The 20,748-nt window shown below is 33.9% G+C and overlaps 1 protein-coding gene across 1 annotated transcript; it reads right to left on the reverse strand.

Moving 5' to 3' along the window:
* Positions 1-511: 511 nt before the first annotated feature.
* Positions 512-20,748, reverse strand: LOC128218698 (uncharacterized). Its single transcript, XM_052926364.1, has 19 exons — positions 20,613-20,748; positions 18,216-18,332; positions 17,324-17,403; positions 16,789-16,887; positions 14,333-14,455; positions 13,895-14,017; positions 13,451-13,573; positions 13,020-13,142; positions 12,387-12,509; positions 11,569-11,691; positions 11,229-11,342; positions 10,716-10,841; positions 9,456-10,335; positions 9,110-9,221; positions 7,997-8,147; positions 4,506-7,649; positions 4,112-4,147; positions 2,771-2,876; positions 512-1,806 (listed from the first exon to the last, which is right to left on the reverse strand). Exons 1-19 carry the CDS (start codon positions 20,663-20,665, stop codon positions 1,791-1,793), a joined length of 5,772 nt encoding a protein of 1,923 aa, XP_052782324.1. The 5' UTR covers positions 20,666-20,748; the 3' UTR covers positions 512-1,790.

A 20,748-nucleotide genomic window follows, 5' to 3' on the forward strand; every position in this document is an offset into this window, starting at 1 on the left:
TTTTGCGTTAACCCTGTGCCATTAAACGGGGTTTATCTTTAAATTCTTGGCTACTGCGCTTGTTTCTGTAGTTTTACCTAACATGTGAACATGTATGTACATTTTTAGCATTTGTGTCATCGTGAACATTGATTTCGTGAGCGTTTGTGTACTTAATGAACATCAATGACTTCTTTAACATTTGTGATATAGAGGTGAGATGAATAAGTGACAATTATGGTGAAATTATGAAATCGTCTACCGTTGTCAATTTTTAGCCGTGCGTTATCTGGCAAAAACAGATATATTTAATAGCATTGAAATATACACGTGCAATTTTATCGAAAATATTCACGTGTAAATATTTATAAAATACACTGATATATATGGTTTTTTTATAGTTTTTATAGTTGATGTGATATCATAGTAGATATATGAAGTACGCTAGGTTCTATGTGCACTGGTTTTCTATTTTCGATCTTGTATAACGAGGAAAAGCATACAAACAACACAACAAAGGTTTTACATACTATATATTCGGACGATTATGAAAATGAGCAAATTATACAAAATGTATCAACCTGAACGGAATGAAATTTTCAGCATTTTGTACATACAAACATAGCATTTTCAAGATACAGTAATAATTAACACTAAACAATAATACAAGCAAATGGTCAAACATAGCTTATACATAAAAAGCAGAGCTTGATAAATTTTGATCTGTATACATTCATTAATTCAAGTTTCATTAATTCTGTGTAAATAAAATGTAATACTTATTGTGTTGTTTTTTTTCCAAAAATTCGATATCAAGCTTAAAATGATTATGTACATAATTCAACAGCTAGACTGTTGTTATTTCCAAAATATGATTCAAAATTTATGAAGAATCAGAATTTCACAGGCAATTATATTTGTACAATAGTGTGTGTGTGTGTGTGTGTCCGTAAACGATAGTGTAACAAACGGGTTCTTTCATTTATCGTTTAAAACAAATGGGAAATGCAATTTCTATAAAAAATATTTACAAAATTAGAGTGTCCTTCAAAAAATAATGTTAAGCACATTTTTATATGTTTTTCGTGCAGCAACAACACCACCTCCTAGTTTATATGGGATAAGAGATTGCCGTTGAACAGACCATACCCTTTCAATGTTCTTCTTAGACAGATGACTAATAATACCTTGTCCTGACATCCCTACGTCATAAGCGATTGCAATTTAAGCATGTAATAACACTTTTTGAAGGACCTCCATAGGTATATCTGTCAGAATACAGTAACATGTGAATACAATTACCAATTTTGTATTGTTTTATTGATCAATTAGAAATAAGGTACCGAATAAAACTGAAACATATTAACCCAAACAAACGTGAAAACTATATGGTTTCGTTTTAAGCAAAAAATTAAATTACTATTGCATTGCTAATTTTTTAATACGTGACACGATCGAACCTGATTCATTAGATATAAAGCCTACACTATATTTAATAACAGATATCATGTCAGAAAAATGTTAATAAAAATAAATTCAGCAACAACATGTTTTGATTTGACAATTTTTATCTTCTAAAATCTAAATTAGAGATAATGTAGCATACTAATTATTTGTGCCAAAGGCTACAGGAAGGTACAAACTGATGTGTATACACTGATGAGAAAATATAGAAAATTAATGCGTGATTTCCTCACGTTGATGCAATAGTGCCTGTACAAAATACGTTCGGCACAACTGGAACTCAGCAATAACACTGGATTGGCAAAATTTGAATCGTTCCAAAGGCCTCACACAACCATATGAAAATTTTACTTTGACACATGCCTACAATGAGAAAGACAAAATAAAAGGTAAAAATGAGTGAATCGACATAACTGCATCGCAAAGTCACGTGACAATCTTACTTTGACACAAACCTACAATGAGAAACACAAACACAACATGAGTGTATCGTTCTAACTGCCTCAGAAAACCGTACTCATTTGGCAGAAGTCTACAGCTAGAAACACAAACACAACATGAGTGAATCGTTCTAACTGCTACACAAAACCGTACTCATTTGGCAGAAGCTTACAGCTTGAAACACAAACCAAACATGAGTGTATCGTTCCAAATGCCTAACAAGGTCACACGTATTTGGCAGAAACCTACAGCTAGAAACACAAACACAACATGAGTGTAACTGCTTCACAAAGCCACACTCATTTGGCATAAGCCTATAATAAGAAACACAAACACAACATGAGTGTGTCGTCCAACTGCCTCACAAAAACACACGCATTTGGCACAAGCCTATTATAAGAAACACAAACACATCATGAGTGAATCGTTCCAAATGCCTCACAACGTCACTTTTTTGGCAGAAACCTACAACTACAAAAAAGTCTAGTTATAATATACGGGCTAGTATGAGGCCGATAACACATTATCTTTACAGGATTAAAGTAACATTTTATCGCTGTTCAGCTGAGTTTATCGCTCAAAAATAGCACATACTAATTGTCAAGTTTAAAGTGTGTATAATAAGCATGTAAAAACAGGTACATATTGAATTCCGATGCTGTTTTTTATTTATCGGGATTTACGTGGTAGGCAAACCAAAGCATTTTTGCATTAGAAAAATGTGCGATAATTGCGACAGATACATGTGTCGTAGGCGATATGATACATTAGAAAGAGAGGTTAAATTCGTTGGACACAACGATATCAATTTTATTTTATGTTTTTGACTATTTCTTTTTCTTCCAGCAATGTAATCATCTGATATTTAGTCTCTTTTATTAAGTACCTTTTATAGCACCATACACCACATGCAACAATGATAACAGCAATCACCACAGCACTTGTCGTTAGTATCACTGTTAGTGTCACAACCAGTGTTAATGGAAACTCATCTGGAAAAAAAACACGGGAAACTTATATAACTGATATCTCCAAACCGGAATAAAACATTACATACATAATACCATCAAACGGTTAAAATAAGGTGATATTTGACGATTTAAAACCAGAACGTGGTATGTAGTATCAAAGGAATTAAAATAATAAAATGAATTATACAGGGAAAGTGGCAAAATATTCACGCATGAACTTTGTTAAGAGACACATTGTAAGAATTCAAACGGCAATTAACAAGTGGCAAAAACATATTAACACCACATAATCAAATACAAACACCGCAAATAGGCAAAACACGCATCAACACAGTTTTGTCGATATGTGCTGGGATTATCGCATTGGAACTTTCATTGAATAACGAGCTCACTGGAACATGAGTCTACCGCGGAATTAAAAAAGTTTGTATAGACATAATTTCACTTGTCCCAACATTTACCAATGCTTTCAAATTTAAAAAAAATATATACCTAATCAGAGCAAGCATCAAAATGAACAAAATGAAAACAATGAAGAACCTGCAATAGCATGAATGAAGAGGAGCAAATGGGCTAGCTCTTAAATTGTATGATAAAGACTCAAGGATAGCCATTCGACATAGCTTATCCATAAGTCACTACATATATGTAAAGCATATGTGTACCGTGTTTCCAAATGATGTACCTGGGCTGAATATGTAGAATCGATTATACCATGATTATTTCTGATACACAGTTTTTCCATGATGTCGAACAAGATAAATTATGAAGTTTCAATACTATTAAAGGTGATTGTGATGCAAATAGTTGTTAATGACAAACTGAGGCCTAACTGTAGCAGAGTTGAGTTACCATTGTTAATTAGCAACGTTTATATATCGTACTTTACAAAACAAGACAACTGTGTATTTTGCCGTTTATATTCAGTGTCTTGTGAATGCTGATATAGGGAGAAATAAGTCATTGGTATAATAGGGCAAGTTGTCACAATGTACACCGTACTGTTGAATTCAATCACCATTCAACGAGGAGCTTGAGCAGGCTGTTGGAACAAACGTTTTAATATTAATTTGGTAGACCAATGATATCAAGTAAAATGCTAGCCATTATATCGTGCACATTATGAAGAGTGTTGAACAAAGTGCAGCACACCAAATATCAGGCGTCTATTCTGGGAGAGCCATTCAGTACTTAAAAGTGCGTTACCTTCAGTACATATTTCTGGCAAAGCCATACTGTACCAGATTATATATTACCTTCAGTGGTTGTCTTGTTGATTATGTCCTCTTTTTCTGTAAAATGTTTTATTCATTGATTGAAATAGTACATTAAATTTCAAGCTCGAGAAATAGAATTGCGATAAACAAATCGTTATTCATTGGTGATATACGTGAGCAAATTGAAAACTTCATTGTCCAAAACATGATAACATTTCCGACTTGGAGATTTTACCATAAAACAATTCGAATTTATAAAATCTACCGTATCTAACTATGATCATTTCTGATTGAAAGCCTTTTTTCATAGCAAGACGTTTACATCTACATGATTATACTTATCGTAGGAAAAATAAGTTAGTTCAATTTACTGTATGACAGTTGATTATTTACTTGATACGTTCCAGAGAAGAAGCATTACAAACTGAAATACCTGTCACAATGACGTTCGCCTTCTGCATGATAAGGCTGGTGATTAAGTTGGTTGCTACGCAGTGGTAACTACCTTCGTCTGAATAAGTCACGTTGTGGATGGTCAACATCATATTTGTCGACGAGTTGGTGATTTGTTCATCGTCTTTAAACCAAATGAAAGCCGGGAGCGGATTTCCTGTGACATTGCATACGAGATGGCATGTTTGTCCTGCTACTACTGTTTGGTTTTCAAGAGGATGCATTGTTGTAGGTGGAGTAGAACAGAATACATTGGACTCATTAATCGCACCTAGATGATCCAAAAGACCTAGAGACATATCGTATACCTCGAGAACTTTTAGCGAATAGTTATTGGTCAATATAAGAAAAATATCCTCAAAGGCGGAGATACTTTGCATGCTTTGATTTTTGTTAGGTAAGTCAGTTGATGGTAAAACAATTTCATAAAGCGATGCGACAGCGTAATGTGCACAATCAAGGAAAGAGACACATGCATCTGCACTGAAGTATTGGCTTGTTACCTTTTCCATGGCGACGACCCAATGATTGACAATTTCTATAGTATTGGCATCATCGGTTTGATTTTGAACCATTGCAGCCGCATCTCCAGAATATCTTTCCACATCCAATAAATAGGAATCAGAAGATAAATTTGCTTTTGCGTTGTCGATGGTTTCTGTCAATTCAGTAAGGCTGATGTTGAATTCAGCTTTAGCTACGTTCTGATCAATTCCTAAATCCGTTAACGATGCATTAACTAGGGAGTGCTTATCTTTTAAACCCAGAGTATCCTGTACGAATGTCGTATTCATCAAGGTAATAGCTGTCTCGTTTGCCATGTCATGCAAGGCATAGATAGTGTCAAATAGGAAAGTATGAATGTTTATAAATGTTTGACAATTTTTCCGAAATATTTCTGTCCTAATATCATATTCACTGTCCGTTTGGTTAGTCGTAAAGCCCAGTGTATCCGCGATTATGTCAATGGTTTCATTGTTAAGTGTTTCTGTAGCATTAACATGAGTATCCCTTGTTTTCCTGTAATGCTTGTATAATAAATTTAGTGAGTCATATTCTATCTCTCTTCTTTTGCGTCCAAAGATATTTCCGATGGAATTGAGTATAGATGTTATTGTTGCCTTGGCAGCATACCATAGACTTTGGAAAATGTCATTGAAATTGATGCGTATTTTAATTGTTCTAAATCCAGTTTTAAAAACGTTTACATCACAGTGGACATCAAAGACGGCTTTATCATGTGATGAAAGTGTAACTTCAAAACCGCAATTTCGCACATCAATTATACTTTCTAATCCGTATTTAATGATCAAATTTAAAGCTGCAACGCCTAATTTCACTACCTGCTTAACAGCCTCAAGAGCAAGCTTTGCTCCTTCCAATATCCCTTTAGTTGCCTCTAGTCCTAGTTTAGCCAAATCAAGTGCAGCTATAGCTATGTCCAAAACAACCCTTGATTTATCAACAATGAATTGTGCAGCTGACACTATTACCTTTGCAGCATCTAAGGCTAGCATTGGAATGCGGACAAATACCTTGGCTGCTTCTAGTACTAAAAAAGCAATGGCTCGAACAGCTCTGCATAGAAGGTTAAGGGCGAGGCAGATAGGATCAGGAAAAGAAATCATGCAGCTTGTAAATTTACAACATGGGTATGGTATTTTGATTCCCCAGACCCGTTTGTGACAGAATTTACATTTAATTCCAGGAATACAGATTTTCTTGCAGGTTTTAATCCTACATAATCTGTCAACCTTTCTTTGGGCTTCATTTAGTTTACTTAATGCGTCTTGAAACGGTTTCTTCGCATCTTCTAGTTTATCTTTGGCTCTATCAAGTGCTCGTACCGCATCATCGAATTTTGAATTTGCATTACGGAAAATCGACTTTTTATCTTCAAGCCAGTTTTGAGCTGAGGTTAACCCTCTCTGAGCCTTTGTCACACCGTCCTGTAACTTACTTATTCTTTTGTTTGCCTCATCAGCTATAGTATTTGTAAATCTACGAAGTGCAGCTAAATAACCATCATCAAAACTACCATCTCCATCGGCATCGGCAACAAAACCTCCTTTCACACCAAAAGACAATTGATACCATTCATTTCCAAGTTCTGCAGAAATTTGTAGTTGTGCTTTAAATGTATTCCATACATTTCCTTCGAGATAAATATATAAACCTTGATTTGTTATAAACAGGTCTGTTTGAGCCCTAATTCCAAGGAATTTGGCTTCTACACGTAACAAAGCAGCAAATTTACCATGTGAGTCTAAGCTTATTGCAAGTCCAATGCCTATCCCAGCTTCAATACGAAGGAAACGTCCGATCTTAGGTAATCCAGAAGAGACAACAGCCAAAACTCTGGCAGCCCTATCACCCTTGAGAACACTATACGCACGCTCAAACCGGCTACATTCCCCCAGACTGTCTATGGAGTATACAAGCTCAATTTCTAGTCCTAAAATCTTTAAGCCTGAAATATCTAGGTCGCCCTTAAATCGAAATCCAGCTCCTGTTATGTTCTTAAACACCATAGAAGCTTGAGCAGTCACATTACTGATCAACATATAAACTCTCTCCCGTATTGCGTTGGTTTCTTCCTTTATAAGCTGTGTTATGTTATGTTTGACAATTCGTGTATTTTCTCGTATCGAGTCTAAAAATGCATCCGTGTCGTTTTGCAATTGTTTCCATCCTTCTTTCCAGATACCAGTAATTCGTTTAATAACGTGTTGCAGATTTGGTATATTTAAGTTACCAATATCTTGTATAACGTCTTCAAGAATGGCTAGAAGTTTATGACCACTGGTTATTATTGTATTAAGCAATATGCTTGAATGGTTCGACAACAGCGTTTGATACCTAGCTAAAACATCTTTTGTGAGATTAACAAACCGTTCACTGATATGTTTTAAATCAAGAACTTCTTTTGCTACATCAATTAGTGTTTGATTGTGCGCAGGAGTCTTTGGATCGCTAGCAAGAAAAGCATAGGCTTTAACATTGACCCCGGGTTTGATAAAACGCAAAAGTGGTGCATCGAGAAATGCTTCAGCGTTGAAAAGCACCGACATGAATATTCCTGCAGGATTTGCATTAATACCACAAAAGTTCCTCGGATTATGTCCTGAAAAGGGATTACTCTGTTATAATATTATATGAACATATTAAAGACAGGATTGCAATTAACAATATATAACACAGAACGATTTAAATTCTTGTTTATAAAGCGAAAATAGAATGACGTTACGAAGAGAAAGTTCATACTTTAAAAGGTATGTAAAAACATCCATAGAATGACGCCATTTTACATTTACGACAACTCGTTATGGTATTTAGACATAAACCATCTGGGCAGACGTGAACTTACATTTATAAAAAAACGACTTTATAGAGAAAGGCAGCGTAAACAAAAAGAAATGGTAATAAAATATCAGCTTTAATGAAATAAAATTATTGCTGCAAAACATTAACCTCCAAGCGAAGCAAGAGCGTTAACTTCACCACTACCACTGCCTCGAATAGTTTGGTTTCCAAATGGAGTTTTGAACGTAAATTCCAAAGCACCAACTGCTTGAAGTTTCACCACAAACCCCCATTCCTCAAGAAATAAACTCTCCAATATCTGTAAATAGTATTATATTATGTAATAGAAATGCTCAATTAGTAGTATATTACATTAAAATTATAGGTGTTGATGTGTATTCACCATTTGTTGTTATAATTGATTTTAGCCTTATATACGTTTAAATATCACTTTTACGTTTTTAGAAGTTTCGATTGCAGTCAATGAAATGCGTGTTGGTAACTTTTTAATCTTAAATTAATATGATGGCTGATTATTCAATTTCGTCGTTTCGTTCCCCGCGGTCGAAATAACGACAAAACGAATAAACGACAATGTATCTTTTTCTGTTTGTCGTGTTCTCCCGTGGCCACGACTTACTATCTCGTTCCAACGACCTAGTTATTTCTAAGACAACCTAGATTAACTTAGTCGTAGGAACGAGTTAGTAAGTTCTAGCAACGAGATAAGTATGTCGTAGGAACGAGATGGTTAGTCTTTGCCACAACATACATAGTCGTGGGAACGAGTAAGTAAGTCGTGGCAAAGAGATTAGAAGTACACGTCACCGGTATGCCACTGTAAATATTCGTGAAACAATAGCATTGAAATATATGTCCATTACTGTTTTAAATAATCAAACGACATGCACATTATCATTGAAGACAAACTTGATCGTTCCAAGGCGGGAATCTCATCATTAAACAGGGAAGCTTTTCTGATGTGTGTATAGTCAGTTCGTGGTTTTTGTTTGTTTGTGTTCCGTTTGACCCATTACCTTGTTTTTCATGTAAGTTTCATCGTGTTATTGAACTCTACCTGACAAAGGAGTTATAAATAATGCAAATAATATTATCGAAACAATGTGCTTATTTTGCAAGTTGGCATTTTAAGACTGGTTAAATGATCGCATCTGTCCGACGTCCTTTGAACAACACATTACGTTCATCGTTCAAAAGTTGAACGACATGTCTCTCAAAAACGTCTCTCTTTTAGTGGTAAACGCTTGAATACGAGCTTACATTTATTGGAGACGGGATGGAAAGAAAAGCATTTGCCATTCCTGATACGCGGAATATGTCAGTTTCCATTTGGACATCGCCTCCAATCCATACATTTGCTTCTTGAAACACACTGAAAGTAAAGGTTTTACATGTATACAATATGATTTTCGAACACGTTGTTAAAATTTATCCGTTATTACTCATTGACAATTATACATTTTTATCAGCATGTTATATAGAAGATATTTTTTTCAATATAATTGGAAGTGCTCATGTTATAGTTCTTCCTCTAGCAATGGTTGGTGTTTAGCATAAAAGCTTACATCTGCGTTACAATAAGAAACGTTATTTAGAGTAAACTTACGGATACTGAATAATTTCATCTCCGTTCCATTGTTGCAAATGTGTTGTCTTAGCATGGACGTTAATGTGTTTCTGAAGAGACAGGCCTACTCCAATCGGGCGGATATAAATACCAGAATCGTCGATCAGCTTTTTGAACATTTTAAATTTGTCAAGAATGTTCCTTGAATTTTCAGGCAAGATAAGGAATACAGATCCCCCATAGTCCTGGCAGACATCAACAATGATGCAGAACGTATTGTTTAACATTGCAGCCGGTAACGTTACTTTCTGGCCATAGATAGACAAAGCAAAACTGTTGCCAAATTTCAGAACCGTGTAAAGTCGTTCAGAATACAAAGGTGCCCCTTTGCATTCTGTCCTCTGAATATCGTCACCTCTACTGAGCTCTATCTGCAAATCATTTAAACCAAGTATTTCGTAGCCGTTTGGGGAGAATTGTAGCCAGTCAGGCAAGGAATTCTCAATATTGTGAAAGAATGATGATAAAAATGAATTTGAAACTAGGAAGTCTCTTAAATCTCGTGGCGTTGTCCCAAATGTCCAGCAATATAGCAGTCTTTCTTCCCCGTATGGAACGCCATTGTTGATATCATGTGTTAACGATCCGGTTATTAATTCAAAATCGTCAGTTCCCTTAACGACTTCTAAGCCTGATATAGAAACAGGAAGGGCTATGGCGTTGGCTTCAACAAATACAATACCATGAGTATAAATTCTTCTTGGATCAGTTTTCAAGCTGTACCAATTTGATGTTGACGAGAGTAGAATTTTAATGTCAGTTCCCTCGTCACATTTTGCTAAAACAATTGTTGAACAACCTCGGGGTAAAAACTGTCGCACCAACCCATACTTGGAAAATACGCTTGGTCCAGTTGAACCTGTAATACATACAGTTACATACGATCATTTATCAGCTTATATTGATGCCGGACATGATTGGTTTCCAATAAGTACAGTAAAATAAAAAATATTTATCAATGTACATGTGTATAACTATATCAATGCCGGACATGACTCCCAATTTAAACGCGAGAAAAATGAGTTAGGATGCCAAGTGTCCTCATTCAAGTCGTATACTAGTCAATATGTAAAATATATGTCAGCAGTATATTCAATTTGCCGTGTTATCGTAAACAAGAAATGCACACCTATATATTTTTGTTTATATCGACTTTGAATATCGCTTTTGTGAAGACAATTTGAGTTAGAAGCTTTTTATAGCACCGTAGCAGTTACGTAATAAAATCAGCATATTAACCGGAACAAGTGAAGCCGTCCTTGTTCAGAGTGCTGTTGCCGCTGCATTTACAAACAAAAGAACCCACTTTGTTGATACATTCATCTTCGCAGCCGCCATTTAGGAATCCAGAACATTCATTTAAGTCTTTGAAAAATAAAACAATATAATATAAAGCAACATACGTGGGAAGTAAATCAGTATAAATAGCGTATGTCGGGGAGAAAAGCTGACCCGTAATGGTAATCCCCCTTAAGAAGGAGTGTATATCTTAATTCATAAAGGAGATCACTACGTTGAAGAAATTGAAGCAAGAAAATATTCAATAATCAAACCGTATGATTTGCAACTATAGTCATATGATTACATTTGTAAAAAATATGAAGCCAGTCTTTCAGTTTTGTTTTAGTTACAGTAAATGTAAAAGAACGTCCTTCTCCATCAATGATATTCCTATGATTCAAGTGTTTTGATTTAAAAAAAAACACATTTAATTTATCATGGGAAAAATGTTAAATGTTGGTAGCAACAAACCGAGTTCGCAATGCATTCCTGTGTAGCCCTTAGCACATGAGCAGGTATACCCGCCAATGTTGTCAATACAAAATCCTCCGTTTTCACATACGATGCCTTGGCAGTCGTCTTTGTCTGTTAACCATAAATGTATATGACAAGCATTCATATTGAACAGAAAAGACGTGCATTTAGCGTAGAAGTACTATTGAACTTGTTTACTAGAAACATATAGAAATGTCTGAGAGAAATATAAAATTTGTCTAAGAATGAGATAAAATATGGCATTGAAAGATTAATAAGTTAAAAGCAAACTTTACATTTTTGTAATGATAAGAGAAAAAGGTTAAATTAAACGTACTTATACAATTGAATGTATCCGTTCCAAGCAAATATCCATTCTGACAGGTGCACGTGTAACTGCCGGGTGTGTTTGTACATGTCTGAGAGCACTGAGACGTCCCTTCTGAACATTCGTTAACGTCTAAGAAAACGTATAAATTGTTATGTTTGCATACATGTGCAACATTGCCAATATACTTAGATCAAATAATGCTATTCGCTGGTATTAACATTTGTAATTATTCAATCAGTAGCAATCTAACATTAACAAACTGTCTCGATGTAACTACGTTGTTGCGTTTTTCTCCTCAATATTAACCTTGTATTCATATGTATATGGGCATTAGACAAGTATGTGATCCTAATACTTCAAATCTATTATAAATATATTGCGTCTGAAGAAATGAATAGAAAAACTCTGATAGAAATGATTGCTGATGTTAAAAATATTATCGTGAAAAACCTGGATCATAGTTTTTAAGTATTTATTAGCTAAGTTTGAATACAGCCTGCTTTTTGTTTATTAATTTGGAACCTTTTTTCAATTATATGTATTGTAAATAGTAATAAACACTATAACCCTTATTTTGCAAGCGCCCTTATATTTTGTTTACATAAAAGTTTAAGACATTGTGACCCTTAAGTGTTTTTGAAGTTCATTGATATTTGCAAACTTAAGATTATTATTTTATTTAAAAAACACATTAATTATTTTACATTCTCACAAATATTCGTATAGAATCTGACCTCCTCGGTCTAACGAAAAGGGATTTTTATCAACTGTAAAAAATTAACATAACAGATTAACATGTATGAGAACATTAGACGTGTCCATACCTGTACATGTTCTTCCATCAGCATGTAGAACATATCCTGGTCGGCAACTACATTGGTAATACCCTTCCCTGTTAGTACAGATGTGATCACAACCATCCTTGTCAGTGTCACACTCATTTACATCTGTGGGGTAGACATGAATCGTTAGGTACTACACACATGTATTTCAATACCAATAGTTTAAAAACATTAAAAAAGTACTAACATTGAATTAAACATTTCTTAAGCTGGCGAAAACATTGAACATTCATTTCTGCTCTAAAATTACGCAATGCATTGATGAAGGGTGGATGGTTAAGTTTAATGATAACATTTTGCCCAACTAATTTAAGTAGCTATTAAGAAAAAATCTTTGACAAATACAATAAAAGCATTAAACAGCTTCATTGAAGTAAAGATGATTGATAAAGAGTTCATTTACATGCAAGTTGTTTAATTAAAATTCTGCATTTACTATTGGTATGTTCAAATAAACGCTCTTAATAATTTATGAACATCAGTTGTGATGTCGTTATGTAATATCCGATATTCAAAGTGGAGACAGTTGTTTTCCATTGAGATTGTTATTGTGTACTTTCATACACAAACTTGGTAGTGATGTTCAGTAGAGAGTAAAGTTTATTGTCACAGTACCTTTGCAAGTTTGTGAACCAGCGTCGAGGTAATATCCGGTTTCACAATCACAGTTGTAAGATCCGGGAGTGTTAACACACTGTTGGCCACAGGGTGGCGGAGTAAGGCTGCATTCATCTAAGTCTGAGTATAAAAATATTTATATATATACTTGTTTCGTTGCGTTGAAGGCAAGAATAAGTGTTTTTCTGTACTTATGTTCACCGGTTGTTCAAACTTTGACTTTGACAAGTGATATTCATTTTGTCGGTTAGGATGCTGGTTGTTAATGGTTTTATGGTTCAAACTGTTTTAAATACTTCAATATTAAGAGTGTATGCAAATGTTAATGCGATGCACTAGGGTTTTGAGTTAACATAATATGTGTCCTTTGATTCGATTAAAATGAATCAACATATACACTTTTAACAATTATTATAACCCTTCTTTACCGTTACATGCCTTCCCATCAGCAGCCAGCTGGTACCCGGCCCTACAGGAACACGTATATGAGCCAACAGTGTTGGTACAATCTTGTCCGCACTGAGATGTTCCCACAGAACATTCGTTGATGTCTGCAAATGTGTATCAACAGTGACATATTATAAGCCATAGCAAAAACAAAATAATTACATATTGATTTATTTAGAGAGAAGAATGAACATTTTAAATAAACAAGAAATTTAAGGAGTAGTTTATGATTGTTTCAAGAGTAGTAAGTTAGTTTTTTAGTGCGATATTCTTTCGTGACGTCCAAATAGTTCACTAAAATAAGCTGACTTTTGATATGTCTACCTTTTGAATGCATAATAAAACAATTGCAATATTAGAAGTCTGCGGGATTGAAGTAAACATGATATAACTCATTATAGTTATTTAAAAAACGTCGCCATAACCATTGCATCGACGTCCGTCCGAAGCAAGTGTGTAGCCTTCTCTACAGCTGCACTGATGTGTCCCTGGCTTGTTAGAACACGTGTGAGCACATCCTCCATTGTTGGAAGAGCACTCGTTCTTATCTATGAAAAAAAATGAAAGAAAACTATTTGTATTATAACTCCTTAAAATCATACGAACGTTGTTATTATAGATTCATCTGGTCATTACAATTCAATTTACAGAAATAAAACATGTCATAATGCAATATTTCAAACATATTGTTGTTAAATTGTAAACAAGTGCCATTATTAACATGCGAAGGGAACAGTTTACCACAATAGTACGATCCTCCCGCACAGTTTACATTTGAATGAGCCAATTATTGCATATATCCTAAATCACAATTATAAGAGATTGTTTGAATTCCTGTGGATTTGCATTGTAGGTAAATATACCTTCACAAGTTTTGAGGTCAGTTTTTAACATATATCCACTGTTACAGGAACATGTAAAAGACCCGACGTTGTTCCTACAAACGTGCTGGCAGCCACCATTGTTTGAGGAACACTCATTTACATCTGAAACACACTTAGTCTGTTATTATAATTTCTGGATCTCTTGATGTGTGTAAAATCAGTTCGGTATAATTGAGACTGTTCACCTGTACTAATAATATTTGCAACACTATCAAATACCAACTACCAATAACTTGATAATTTAACAACGGTTTTATTCTGTTCCATAAGCGTTGAATGATTAACGGTCTTCCACAATGTAAAAGTGTGTTAAGAAGAAAACAAATTCAAATATTGCATAAGTTCTGTTTTTTTTCTAGTTTTGAGGAACCCTTTTTTCAAGAGTAAACCACACATTCTTTTTTACTTGTTTTGGTATAACAAGAGAAATTACGCAAATGATTTTATCAGATCCGATAACATCTTATGAAATGCAATGAAGTTCAATCACCACAAAACCACAAGACATTTTTGTATGAGTAGTCGTTAATATTTTGACTAAAAAATATTCATTTTGTAGAAAGACTTTTACCAACACAATTAAATTATAATGTTTTATATAATTATTGTGTCGCAAAATGCGTTCATCTTCTTATAACAAATAAAAATCTTCTAAAGGGTGTATGTATTATAATTCCTGAATTTGTAAAGTCAAAATTCAACAAATTATAATGTTTTAGTCCATCCAATCAACTTTTACACTATGGAAGGGACTTAACGGGTTGAAATGCATATCAAAGACTAAGTTTATGTATGCCTTTTTCTCATCCTATTTCATTTAAAAGAATAATAAATGTAAAACATATGTTTTATGTTTCACATTATTCAAATGGTACCTTAACGGTTTTTGATATTTAAATAAACAGGTATTGTCAAGAGTGTGTTTGAACGTTTAAACGTAAGTACATTATATGAATGCAAAATACTTTTTACATGGCGTGATTTGCATTACAATAATATAGAGAAATTAAATTGATAAAAGGCTTAAAATAAATATATAAAGAGAGAGAGTTACACAAAGGATGAACTTGGTGGACATGTTAATTATGTTTAAAATTATTCATCGAGTTTGACTGTTCAATTCTTGGGATTTGTCAAAATGTTCGTATAAGATGAATACATTAATTCCAAATCATTTAATCAGCATGGATATTTCTATAAAAAATATTTTTGGAATACAAATAAGATGTACCGCAATTAAAACTTTTTTTAATTTTACTAAAATGATGTATAAATATCGAAATCAATGATCCATATGAAGGGTACCGTGTATACTTTGAAAGAAAGGTGCAAAAAACACGTTATTTCTTACTTATGTGACTATAGTTAATCACTGCAATTTTTTAGGGACCCACCTAAAAGACATCTTATATCAGTTATTATTTGTGCTTTTTCAGTTTTTAAATATACGGATACAATATTGTTATCAGTAATTAATATTTTCCATCAATGCCTTCTTTGGTAAGAAGTTAAAGGTTTATCACTCAAAATTTATGTCTGTTATTCATATGAATGTATTGATTTTAAATACGAGCGGTACTTTAATGTAAAACTATTGCTTGGAAACAAAACGTTCCCGTAAATCTAAGCGAGTATCTACCATGAGGGCCAAAATCCAGACACAGGAAAGTGTTTTTTATTTCGTCCACTGCCATCAACAACAGTTGCCTAAGTCGATATACTTTTCACGCTTCAAGCGGTTTAAGCATGTCTTTAATTACATTAAAGCGAAAACGCGTTAGATGCGCTTGATCATACCAAGACACATGACGTCATAGGCGGCGTAGATTTTCAGTACAATTTGGTCCTGTTTGACCTTATTTAAGCTCAATTGGAGGTAATCATGTTAACTCATATCTTTCTTCTCATTAAATGTTTACGGGCATTTTCAAAATATCATTGTTCTGTTTACTGCAGTTAAAAAAAACGAGAGCGACGTCAGCTATATCATTCTATCATATTGTTGTGCATTTAGGTACAAGTTCGACAATTTTTCTTTCTTAAGTAAGTTTTGGGTATTTTGTGCATGAACGATCCTAGCTGCTTTATAAAACGAAAAGAAAATATTGACGCTTTCTTCTAACAGTATATTTATTTAGATAATTATAACCTGGATAACATTGATACCTTATTTAGAAACAATTCAACCGTTGTTTCAGTGTTATGTTTTAAGACTTCAATAAATAGTGCCACTTTTGTTTTAGTGTAATGTATTCAATTAAACCGAACAACATTTGCTTCCGTGAAGTGTGTTCCTTTTTAAAGAACGAGTTCTACTGTTTCTTCTAGATAATGTATTCGGACTTCGAGTAACGGTTGTATTTCTGTTCCATTTTGAAAGAAATTGACTAACAACACACATTCTAGAATATAAGTTTACTATTATTGCCTTTTACCTTCACACTTTGGAAGTTTGTAGCCAGTTCTGCAGCTACATCTGTCAGGCCCTGTACACGGGTTGCTGTTCAAACACGATGTGGACTCATAGCACAAAGCTGTGTCAACATAAAATGAACTTATCTTTTTATTTAAATCAAAAATACTATTAAAACTAAAGGGACAAATTCATTAATAAATTTACTAAAATACGATACATTGCACTGTATTAAAATAAACTTGCTCATCATCATCATCATCATCATCATCATCATCATCATCATCATCAGCATCAGCATCAGCATCATCAGCATCATTACCACCACCCCACCGCCACCACAACCAACACCACCATCATCATCATCGGCAACGTCATCGGCAACGTCATCGTCGCCGTCATAAGCAACGCCTTCGTCATCGGCATCGGCAACGTCATCGGCATCGTCATAGTCGCCTAGTCATAGTAGTCGTTGTCGTCTTTTTGTTTTTATCATGATCATGCATTTAATGCCTTCCGGTACAGCTCTCTAAAACCGCACTTAAAAAAGAACTTACGAGTGGCACAGTCTGATCCTGTATATCCCTTGCAGCAAACCTGGCGGTAACACGTGCTGGTACAAGTAGCATACGTTGTCCTGTTATATGGTAAGAGTTGCCTTTTACAAAAAATGTCATACTACATAGGCCTAATAATCGACATAATGGTCATTAAAAGGTGTACTGTGTTTTAACTAAATTCAGTTAAATATCGAATTATTTGATACTTGTAATAAAAATCCAAAAAGTATTGCATGGTCTGTTGTCTGTTAATTGTAGACTACTTCGTTACGGGAATAGTGTAGTCCAGGAGTCTCCCAAAATAACTGGCTGCCATATTCATCTACGGTATTAAGAACTTTATTTTTTGAGAAATGTAAATATAATTAATCATGTCACTGCGAATTATAGAGCATAATATAGTGGCGCATTCTCCCATGACCGCATAGCGCTCCTGATGAATGAAGGCAATTCCTAAACATCACTGTATGTAGTTAATTGTTCCAACCCGTGTAACTCTACAAATGTCTTTTTTCAGTGTACCTTAGTACAAACACACCAAAGAAATTATAGAAATAAAAAACGTTTCCAATTTTTATAGAGTGGAACAAATCTTTGTACCGATATACATTTTATAATAGCTGAAGTACATTTTGACAATTTTTAAAATTAAACCTGAAGTATATCTTGAAATGAGAATAAGACCATTTTGGACAAAAAACTTACCTTTAGCACAATCGCAAAATATGTAAATTAATATGTTAAATCACTAAAATTTTAATCGCAACTTATAGGATACAACATGAGGGGTGTAAACGGAAATTTTATAAGTCTCCACATACGATGACAGTTATCTTTCCTCTTCATATTGTTTACTGTCAGCGTCACTCGAGCATAGCGTTAAACATACCTGTATTTGTTACATCTTTTCCACCCGAAGAGTCCACACTTAGTTGTGTAATGTTCACTCTTTGTGCACTTATTGGTACATGTGTAAGCTTCGGAACAGAATCCAGCTTCTGCAGAGCTACAATATGTATATGAGAAAACTACAGGAACAAGCTTAGTAGGCAAAAGTTTAAACATTAACCCCGTTTAATGGCATAGGGTAAACGCCAAAGACATAGAACAAAAACATAAAATTACAAACAAGAAACGTTGAACACCAGTACAAAAACTTCATAAACAACACAGTGGATATACGAGTATACTATATAAAAAAACTATGTGTATTTGTCAAGGATTGTTAGGTTGAAAGTGTATTTCACCAAGACATGCGATTTGCTTTTCTAAAGATTGAATACCATTAAACAGATCTTGTTAATCAGAGATACGTTGACATTTGCCTTCACAACATGACATATGGAATTTGCTTTTTATTTTTTGTTTTTATTTTAAGATATTCAATACCATTCAAAGCTACAGAAGTGTATCCATTTGAGGCCATGTTAAACCAAGCCTTTGATCACATACCTTGTACAACTAGTGAACGTTTAAACTACGGCAGACTTGCTGTGCAAACATTAAATACATTGTTCAGTCTTAAACGTTGTCGTTCGATTTAACAATATAAAACGCATTACTAATCACAGACAAAACATCGGTGTTGTTTATGTGTTAATAGCATTTATTACTTTATGTTTTCAGTGGAATATCGAATTTTATCAGTAAAAAAACAACTGTAAAACAGTCAATTCAAGGTTTTCACTCAGTAATCAAAATACCTTTCTTCCAGAATTACATTTAATACAAAATATTATTTCCTTATGTTTCATTGTGATCGATTCTAAGTAAAACAGCATATAATTTGTCCAAATAAGGATTTGAAATTAAAAATGGTATATGGTTAAATACGGAATGGTTTTTGGAAATTAACAACAATTATGTTCTATCAATAAGGAAAGTGGAAGTCCGATTTATGAAACGTTTCCAGATGTGTTAAGAAGCTGAATGACATCGAATATTTGGTTTCGTTTTGGGAAAATAACAAAATACATTACAAAAAACAACAATTGTTCGAACCGTATTTAGCTGCTTTAAAATTATTTTCATATATTACTAATCTGTTAAAGCTTGTAATACGAACTTCGTGGATATTGCATGAACAACACTGCATCATCAACAGTTCATAAACAACAATGCCCCTACATTATACGTCAAGCGCGGTCTTCAAACACCTTCTGAGACCCAAGCATGCAAACGATGACGAGCTGTTGTTTTATCAGTGATTAAAATACGCTTAAACCAACTCCAATGGAGTTAATCGTGAAACACATTTAACCTCACTTGCTTTATTTCCTATATAGTAGGCTTATAAGTGGGTAACACTTTCTCTGTCAACTCTCACTGTGACCCGTCAATGCACTGTTACCCGCTGATGTCATGATACGCTGCGATACGGGGTTTACCTTTTTCTTGTTCGTCTTTGCAATTAAAGCGCTTTGTTTTTGTGTATAAGCCGACATGGCGAGTTTCACACATGATTCTAGAAAATTTAATGATTTTAAATAAAAAGTAAGTTTTGTTCGGTTTAAAAAAGATAATATTGCACCAGTAGGCGGAACAGTACATCTGCAAACCCTCTGCTAAAGTCTCGGTCGACAGTGTTGCCTTTCTGGTTGAAACCACGCATTGTTTCAATTAAAGGAGGCAGTATGTATAAAATTTAACAAGAATATACACAATTATTTGTTTTCAGTTGACCTTTTAGCTGCCCCTAGTCAAAATATAAAAACGTCCCATGCCGAAGAGAACTATTGTTTGAATAATCTAAATAACAAATAAAGAAATACTTTTTAAACTTTGAGAAAACAAAACAGGATACAATAATAAAGGAATGAAATATTGTACGTGCTGCATGTGTGATTTTGAGACCCCTCACGGGTATCAACTTGAAGCTAAAATATCCGAACATAAGCTTAAAAGAAATGTATCGTATGTTGCTTAGATTCTATTTTATTTGATCATTGACACGTCACATGATCACTCTTGAAATAAATCCTATCCTTTAGTATTTTGAAACTCAAGCCAAGTAAGCAGTTTTTCATACTGTTGCTTTTTAATTGTTTCCAAAATACCTTAAGCTTAAAGTATATTATACCTTAAACTATCATTTAATTATCATACTGGTAATTCTCCAAGTTTTAATAATCAAATAGATCAGAAACGTTTCAATCTCATATATAAATTTAAATATCATAATCGGTGTTTTGCGTTCAATTATCTTCTTTAGTTATCTCTTTATTAATCTTCTCTAAAAACAAACAAACTTTTTTACAAAATAAAATAAAAGTTGTTAAAATGTTACCTGAATAATGTAAAAAACACTAGAGTGAGAAACAAAATCCCGTTCAACAGCATCTTTGAAAATAGCTTTATAAACCCGTGTTTGTTAAATTAATAAACTGGTGTGAACCAAGACATTTTACGATGTCATGCTTAAA

The sequence above is a fragment of the Mya arenaria genome, chromosome 15 (assembly GCF_026914265.1).
Source record: "Mya arenaria isolate MELC-2E11 chromosome 15, ASM2691426v1".
NCBI classification, from domain to species: Eukaryota; Metazoa; Mollusca; class Bivalvia; order Myida; family Myidae; genus Mya; species Mya arenaria.